This window comes from Gossypium hirsutum, chromosome A11 (assembly GCF_007990345.1).
Source record: "Gossypium hirsutum isolate 1008001.06 chromosome A11, Gossypium_hirsutum_v2.1, whole genome shotgun sequence".
Classification (NCBI taxonomy): Eukaryota; Viridiplantae; Streptophyta; class Magnoliopsida; order Malvales; family Malvaceae; genus Gossypium; species Gossypium hirsutum.
The window spans coordinates 16161045-16170171 of record NC_053434.1 but is presented as its reverse complement, the minus strand read 5'-3'; the positions used below and the strand labels follow the sequence as shown (position 1 = coordinate 16170171).

Here is a 9127-nt window from a genome sequence, read left to right as displayed (position 1 = left end):
ATTGCATGATTGAAGAACAATGTTGGATATTAAAAAGGGTGAATGTAATTGGGAAGTTTTTGTATTATAGGGATTGTATTAAATTAGTCTATTTATTATTAAATAAATTAATTTAATTATTATATTATTAAAAAGAATAAAATAAAGTCAAATTGAAATAGACTTAACATTGACGGTATAAAAAAATGACATTTATTATTTAATAAATTTAATATATTTAAAGTATTTTAATTTTGTAAATAAAATTTTTTGTTTGGAATTAAAATACAATTAAAAACAATAATTTTCAAGACATTTTTTATATAATAAATATTAACTCTGCTAAAATTTGGACTTATTTAATTATTTTTTTAAAAATAATATAATAACTAAATTCATTCATTTGACTAATTTAATAAAATTCCAATAATACAAAAACTTCCAAAAATACTTTAACCAAATTCAAAGCAAAGAAGTGTCTCTAAAGTCAGTGAATAGTGTGAATTCATTATTGAATGCCCCAGAGCTATCAGTCACAAATGTGTATGTACAAATACAATGCATCAACATTAAAGATTGTTGCATTAAATATATATGGGAGGATAGCAGAGTAGTTTATATATTTTCCTACGTTAAATTAATTGTTTAATAAATATTAATATATACAGTATTTTAGATTAATATGATAGATATATTAAATCAGTTTAAAAGTTTATATACATATTAAATAAAACGATTCTAATTTTATACAAGCATAAGTGAATATATATATATATATATAAAAAGGAAATAATCTTATGTTTCTTTTGGGTCTCATGTTATCACCATGAAAATAAATTAATAAAATTTTCTTGCATTTTATAGTTTTTGATGGAGTTTTAATTATCACATATTTTGAGTATTATATGAAATAGTGGAAAAAAATTAGAGAAATAATGATGTAATAAAAATTACCATCACTTAAAAAAAGGGAATAAACTATGAATGTATTGAAAACTAAATTCATAAGTCGAAATAAAAATAAAAAATTTATTTTAAAGTTGAGGAATGTAGAGATTTGAACCCTCTCGAGTCAAGAGTTACGCTTCTTACAATGATAGTACTCCATTATCTATTAACATTAGGAGCATAAGTGATACTTCCAAAAGAATATTATATTAACCTAATTGGGGGAATAAAGACGGATTCAAAATTATTATATGGATTTTACTCAATGAATAAAAGCCATTCCATGTATCAAATTAAAAAAAAAAAAGGGGCCATCCCCTTGCCCAGTCTGGGGACCTAAAGTAAAATATTCTCTTGTTCTCATCTCATGTTTACAAGGTTTCATCATATAAAAATTGTCTTAACAGAGCAGCAATGGAGGTACCCTGTGAAAGCCCTTAGTAATCTAGACCGCCCATGCCGCCTGCGGTGGCTGCCCCTTCCTTGTCATCCTTTGGAAGTTCAGTAACAATGGCTTCAGTTGTAGTCATCAATGAACTCACACTGCCATTCCACAAGTAAGATTAATATCACCAACGTGCGCAAGAGCTCTAAATATATATATGTAAGGGAAACTCAAAATAAAAGTTGCATGAAATAAAATCACCTTGCAGCATCTACCAAGGCTGTTCTTATGACTTTCAAAGGATCGATAATTCCAGCTTTAACCATATCTACATACTCACCTGATATAAATGCAAATGCACAAAAGGGTAAAAAATTGATCCTCTGTGTTTCAACTCACAAGAACCAATCTTTTGAAACCAGAAAATATGTATATTTTATTTAACAATATGTTGTTGGTAGAAAGTGAATAGAAACAAACAGACCCTTAGCAGCATCATAACCGAGGTCGGGATTGTCCTGTTCCAGTAGCTTTCCAACAACCACTGCACCCTCAACTCCAGCATTAGATGCAATTGTATGTACAGGCATCTGTGTTGAAATAGAAAAAGAAATGATTATACAAATTGTAAACTCACATCTCTCAACCATTACATACACTAGGCCACTTGTCTTCAACTACATTCGCAGTCTCTGTCTTGAAAAATTAACTAATTCCACTAATCTAACTAATTTTTGTTCAAATTTTACTTTAAATATTAAAAATACCTCTGCTTTCTTTCTTTTTCCTTTTTCATAGTAATAGATCTTTATCACAAAACCTTTTTAAAAAAATGGCAATTAAGTATAGTTTAAAATATGCTTAATGGAAGAATGAATGAAAAACAAAAATGCATTTATCTTTTTCATTTAGAATTATTTTATCTTAGGGGTTAAAATGTGTTTTTTAACCAAATCTCAAGGAGATAAGAGGGTATTTTTCAAACTAAAGGGATAAATGTATTTTCAATCAAATTGCTACCCCAACTGAAAAGAAAATTAAATAAACAGAAAAACAATGAGTTGGAACCTTAAGAGCATTTTGGATGATCTGAACACCGATCTTCTGATCAAAGTTTGCAGTCTCCAGGTTTTCAAGTTCCTTAGAGGCATAAAGAAGTGCAGCACCACCACCTGTGCACAGGCAATTATTGATATAACACATGACAACATCAATCCAACAAAATCAACCATTGCAATGGCAATTTGAAAGCTTACCAGGAACAATTCCTTCCTCCACAGCAGCTTTCGTGGCATTTAGGGCATCGGTAACTCTATCCTTCTTTTCACTAACTTCTGTTTCACTTGCTCCTCCAATCTACAAAACAAACTTCCATCAGTGCATCATTTTGAAAAGAACAGTTCGAGGAGAAACAATCAAATTGTTTTGGGGTATTCACATGGAACATTTGCATTTGGCACATTCAAATAAAATTTGACAAATTATCTTGCTACGGTAACTAACCTTCAAAACTGCAACGCCGCCAGAGAGCTTCGCAAGCCTCTCTTGTAATTTGTCCTTATCGTAATCAGAAGTGCTTGATCCAATTGCTGATCTTATCTGCAGCAATTATTATAAGCCATTAATCGAATAATACTTATACAAACAAACCTGATAGCTGTCAAAAAGATGTGGAAATGGTAACCAACTTGATCGCATCTTTCTTCAATGGTAGCCTTGTCTCCAGCGCCATCAAGGATAATTGTGTCATCCTTTGATACTGTAACCTGCAGCCCAAAGAAATCAGCTAAATTGCTAAACCCATAACCAGACACCCCCCCCAAAAAAATAAATAAATAAATAAATAAAGAACATAGATAGAAAGAGAGAGAGAGATGCTGAAAGCAAGAAGGCAGATTCTCTTTACTTCTGCAGCATGAAATCATATCTCTATACTACCAAGGCAGATATTATTGATTAACGAACCTTTTTGCAAGAGCCAAGCACTTCTGCTCCAACTTTCTCAATGTCAAGACCAAGTTCTTCAGTTATTACCTATGAAGAAATCATGTGTAAGGGATAGGATGGTTGGGATTCTATTATAATGTAAAATCTAAAGTTGAGAGAAAGAGAACCTACCTGGCCCCCAGTAAGAGCAGCAAGGTCCTGCAAGCCAGCTTTCCTATTTTCCCCAAAACCTGGGGCCTTAATGGCACACACCTTAAATACCAAGCACAGTCAGCAAAGAAAGAACCCAAGCAAAAGGATCTATAATAGACACAGTTTCCCTGGAAAAGTAATAAAAAAAAAAAAAACCTTGATTCCAGCACGAAGCTTGTTCAGAATGAGAGTTGCAAGAGCTTCACTTTCAAGATCTTCAGCAACAATTAGTAAAGGCCTTTGCTTCTGGAAAACACAATTTATTGATCTAAGAAGGTGATAAAATGATACAAATTAGCAATTTTTTCCTCAGATAGAACTACCAACCGTCAAAGACAATTCCAAAAATTTCACCAAAGCAGGCAAGTTAGAGATCTTTTTCTCATGGATCAAAATAAGTGGGTTCTCCAATTCCTGATAAAATAAGACCAATTGTCAGGTCACCAGATTGTGATGTTTATATGGCAAAAGGGAAAGGAAGTCCCATTAAACCTATGCAATATAATGCTAGTAACCACCAAATATTTTGCCAAAAAACACTTACGCATTTCTGGTTCTTCTGGTTGGTGATAAAGTAAGGGGATATGTAGCCTCTATCAAGCTTCATTCCCTCAACAACCTCTAATTCATTGTACAAGGTTTTCCCATCCTGAAAAAAAGAAAAAAGGGAGAAATAAAATTCATAAATCCAAATATGCCATTCAATCAGACAGAAAATTCGCTGCAAATAAAGAACATGACTCAACTGGTGAAGGAAATAGATAAGCAAGAAGATTCGAGGGGATTTAGAAGATTTCAAGTAGCATAAATGGGAAAAACTGAAAAATCCAATAATAACTTACAGCAATGGTAATAACACCTTCTTTGCCAACTTTCTCCATGGCCTTGGCAATGAGCTCGCCAATCTCCCTTTCTCCATTCGCAGATATTGTTCCAACCTTCAGAGGAAACAATGATGTAATTAATACTGAAAACAGAACACCTGATAAGCTCAGCAGCCAGTGCTGTAATAAGGTCCAGCCATCCATTCTAGGAACAAATGCTATATTCACTGAAGCAAACCTGTGCAATTTCCTCGGACGTGCTGATCATCCGCGCTCTACTCTTCAAGTTGGTCACAACTGCATCAACTGCCATTGTGATTCCTCGTCTGAGGTCCATGGCATTCATTCCAGCCGCCACTGATTTACATCCTTCAACAAATATTGCGCGGGTAAGGACTGTCGCACAAGTGGTGCCTGTGACCAAGAAAAGCGGCACATCAGTAAGAACTCCCATTTTGATTCCATTACCATTATGCTTATGCACACTCAGATCCTCCCATATTTCCAACATCATCTATGGTGCCATATAACAATAACTAAATAACCTTTTTCCACAAAGTAAGGTTGGATGAAATAGGGCCAGGACACTTTACTCTATTCAAATTCATATCCTTTGTAACTTCAGTACAAGTGATTTCTTTTCTGAGGTTTCCATCCATTCCATTTGGAAAAGAAAAACATCCAAATGAACAAACATGATTTTCTAAATTAGTAGGATAGTTTAACAAATGAACCCTTACCATCCCCAGCAACGTCATTGGTGGCATTGGCAACCTGCTTTACAAGGGAAGCACCAATGTTTTTCACTCTGTCTTTAAATTCAATGCTCTTGGCTACAGTAACACCATCTTTTGTCACCTTAGGAGCCCCAAAACTTTGTTCCAAAACAACATTACGCCCCTGTGCAAAAGTCAATCAAAGAAAGCAACAAGCATTAGTTAATTACCGCCTAGCACCAGGGCGCAGGCCATGTCTGGAAGGAAACTCGATAACTTTTTGCATCAACCAATCACAACAGGAAGTAATGAAGATAGCCTAATAATCTATAGCCCATTAAAAGGGGCGAGTTAAGGACAATCAGTAAAACCAATGTCATGAAACTTGAACTGTAAATCCCAATAAACAAAAAAAAAAGACATCGATTTGAAAAGAACAGAAAGAACAGACTTTTGGACCCATGGTGACTTTAACAGCATCGGCTAGCTCTTGAACGCCGCTAAGCATCAATGCTCGCGCTTCTACACCAAATTTGATGTCTTTAGCCGCATAGTTTCTACTCCAACTCAATCTAGTACCATTCTGTTACAAAAAAAAAAAGGAAAAGAAAAATCCATATAACACAATAAAAGAACACGGTAAATCGAAAAAAGAATTCAGAGTGAGAACTATATAATCTTACCAATTGGATTCTGTTCTTAGCCAACCTAGAGGTCAAAAAGGAGCAGAAGTAGTAAGTATTCAGAAGAACACAACAGAAATGATTAATATAGGAAAAAAGAGATAGAGAGAGTGGTGGTTACCTGGCTTTGGAGGCGAGGGAAGTGAGATGGCGGTACATGGTGGCGGAGTTAGCGGCGGCAAAGGCAAAGGCAAAGGCAAAGGAATTGAGGAAGTTCTAGGGTTGAAGGGAGGTTTTAGAGGGAAGAGATTTGGAAGACACGTGGCGCCTAAAGGCCTTTTTAACTTTTTTTATAAGGGGTCTAGGTGGGGCGTCAGTCCTCCAGTCGTCAAGGCCCAATGGGAGGGAAGTGATAGAAAATATTAAATATTTATTTTTTAAATTAAAATAATTAACCCTCCTTGTTACAGTGATCCACACTTTTTATCATACCCTCATAGTTAAAGATTAAACTTTGATGAATGGCGCGCTGGTGTAATGGTAGAGTGATTATTTTTCAGGTATGACTTAAATATGAATTGTATTAATTATATTATTATTAGAGTTTTATTCTTTATAATTTAAAAAAAATGTTTAAACTCTGATATTATATTTTTATGTTGTTTTTATAGACTCTATAATTTTTTTCCTTATTTTTTAATAAATATAAAATTTTAATAGAAAATGTTAAATAAGACAAATACGTAGGTTAGCTTATAAAACATTAATTAAGTTGATTTTATCTTATTAAGAATTTCAAATAAGTTATCCTTTTTCTAAAGAGATATTTAAATTACTATATTTATCATTTATCTAAAACTATTCAAAATAATATAAATATTATATTAATAAGATTAAAATTAGAAACTAAATAATCTTTTAAAAATCAATATTTATTTTTATCTAAACAAAATAATCATATTCAGTATTTATATTTACTAATTTACCGAACAATTTTCTAATATAAATACATGACTTATAAAATTTAGCATTAAAAATTTCAACATTTAATTTTTTCAGTTTGTCAAACACATCCTCAATATCTCATTAGTAACATCAATTTAGCTAATCATATTATATACAAAAATTATTAAAAATATATAAAATTAAATTATTTAAAAAATTAAATAAAAACCAAACTAAATTTTTGTTAAATGATAAAGTTAGAAATTTAAAAATTGCAGTTTGTTAAATTCAAATCTCTTTTTTTATTATTAATGTTATATAAAAATATAAAAACACACTTAAAAAAATTTATTTTACGTTTTTGACATAATTTATTCTACTTGTAAATTTTTTATAAAAAATACTTGTATCTTATTGTAGTTTCTTTATTACTGGTTTTATTAAATTAGTATCGCTTAAATTAAAATTATTAATATTTTCATTTGTAATTAACCCGCTATATGGAATGGAATTGTAACTTTGCAAATCAGGGTCCGGAGTGTCGATGGTTAGGAGAAATTGCACATAAATAAAAGTATATTATCATTTCAAGTCCACCTCTACTCTGATTGTCTCATTGAGTTAAGAGTTTTTTTCTAATTTGATTTAAATAATTAAATTAAATTAATCTTTTTAAAAAAAATTTAATTAGTAAAATCAATTACTTTGATAGGTCCAATCAAGCCAAACCCAAGCTCTATTTTAAAAAGAAAAATCTCATCAACATGGTTGAGAATTTTTTATTATTTGATAGCATTGAACAACATATCTTTAGATATTACAACAAATTTTTAGAGAAATTAATTAGAGATTTTCTTTTCTTAATTGATCCAATGCTTCATGTATATATAGTTGTACATATTTCTAAGAAATATATACTTTTTCAGAGTTTTTCCTCAATACATTAGAGTATTTATCTCTAATTTCATCATGGTATCAATTTTTTTATTCGATTTTTGAGTTTTTTTTTCTAATTTTAAAATTTGTTCCAAAACCTTTAGAAACACAAAATTGGTACTTTCTACCCTAACCTTATTTTTTTCTCTCACCGCCTCTACCATTGGAGTCGGAATCCACTTGCTGATGAAACCCCAAACTCTGGTGACCAGAAGACCCGCGCGTAGGCCTCACGCGCCGTCGCAAGATTCTGCAGCTTCGTTTCATGTGCCGTGCGTAGACTTCACCTATTGTCGCCGAGTTTTTTTCGACGCTGTCTGTAACACCCCTAACCCGTATCTGTTGCCGGACTAAGGTTAAAGGCGTTACCGGACAATCGAAAATAATTTACAAACAATTCAATAACATCATCCACAAACATAATCAAACATCATTATAGAGTCCCTTATAGGGTCATCGAGACCTTAAACATGCATTAGAAAGGGGTTGGGACTAAACCGAGCTCATACAAAAATTTTCGAAACTTAAACAAATTTTCAAAACTTCATAGGTCACATGCCCTTGTGAACAGGCAGTGTGCCTCACACGGCTTTAGACACGCTCATGTGTCTTGGTCGTGTCAAAATAGGGCATACATACTTACTTGTCCATACGGCCACATGACACACTCGTGTGCCAGGCCGTGTGAAAATTAGAGAGGCTACTGACTTAGATCACACGGCCAGTTACACTCCTGTGTGTCTAGCCCGAGGTCGAAACTGACTTGGCCACACGGCCTAGCACACGCTCGTGTGTGCGACAGTGTGGTCTGCCCAGGCTTATTTTGAAATGGCCCTCGAGCAACACGAACACGCTCGTGTCCTTCCCGTGTAGGCAAAAATAGGCCATTTACAAGGCCAACTTGCCACCCATTTGGGTCCTCCTACAATCATCAAATAAGCACAAAATGTACATCAAATTCCAACCATTTCACAATCAAAACATACACCATTTATTCCAATACATTATCAACAAATTTCATTCTCAATTCATCAACCAAATCATACCAAATCATATGTTTCAATACTTCAAATTTACATCATACAATCTCATAACCAAACTTACCATTTTCTCAAATAAACATATATCAAAACTTATCAAAATTGACCATTTCATTTGGTCATCCATAAGCACATCACATATCATATACCAAAATCAAACATAAGATCAAACATAATCTAGCCATATCTCATGGCATGATATACACATTACAAAACATGCCTCAAAGTACTTCTAGCCTATACATGCCATGCTTTAATATATACACTTTCAAAAGGCACCAAATTATAGTTCGATAGTGCAGTGTTGATCCTCGATGATCCCCGAGCTCCCGGTAGCTACGATATCTATAAAACAATGCAAACACACATAAAGTAAGCTTTCAAAAGCTTAGTAAGCCATATACAAATAAAATTATCATTTAACGCATAAAAACATCATCAAAATACATATACTCCATAGTTAAATACTATCACAATCCACATAATTCATGTACATTTCTCATATACTCCATTCACTTGCACAAATAACTTACTTTCTCATACTTATATCGCATATCATAACTTGTACACATACTTACCTTTGTTCTCAAAC

The 9127-nt window shown here is 32.8% G+C and overlaps 1 protein-coding gene across 2 annotated transcripts; it reads right to left on the bottom strand.

Moving 5' to 3' along the window:
- Positions 1-1162: 1162 nt before the first annotated feature.
- Positions 1163-5943, bottom strand: LOC107924713 (chaperonin CPN60-2, mitochondrial). Of its 2 annotated transcripts, none has more exons than XM_016855281.2 (18): positions 5796-5943; positions 5675-5699; positions 5443-5574; positions 5016-5175; positions 4514-4689; positions 4294-4389; positions 3996-4100; positions 3779-3865; positions 3608-3697; positions 3431-3511; positions 3278-3346; positions 3001-3078; positions 2816-2911; positions 2569-2668; positions 2381-2484; positions 1797-1902; positions 1574-1652; positions 1163-1470 (listed from the first exon to the last, which is right to left on the bottom strand). In XM_016855281.2, the coding sequence occupies exons 1-18, from the start codon at positions 5831-5833 to the stop codon at positions 1365-1367; spliced, it is 1728 nt and encodes a 575-aa protein (XP_016710770.1). In that variant the 5' UTR covers positions 5834-5943; the 3' UTR covers positions 1163-1364. The 2 variants fall into 2 exon arrangements, with proteins under 2 accessions (XP_016710770.1, XP_016710771.1); XM_016855282.2 differs by having other exon boundaries at positions 5675-5684; positions 5796-5930.
- Between the last annotated feature and the right edge of the window lie 3184 nt (positions 5944-9127).

Excerpts from the sequence above, each read along its gene's own strand:
- LOC107924713 (XM_016855281.2), bottom strand. The coding sequence starts at position 5,833 with ATGTACCGCCATCTCACTTCCCTCGCCTCCAAAGCCAG. Across the intron at positions 2,669-2,815 it reads GCGGCGTTGCAGTTTTGAAG|ATTGGAGGAGCAAGTGAAAC; the intron begins GTTAGTTACCGT and ends TTTGTTTTGTAG. Across the intron at positions 1,903-2,380 it reads TCATCCAAAATGCTCTTAAG|ATGCCTGTACATACAATTGC; the intron begins GTTCCAACTCAT and ends ATTTCAACACAG.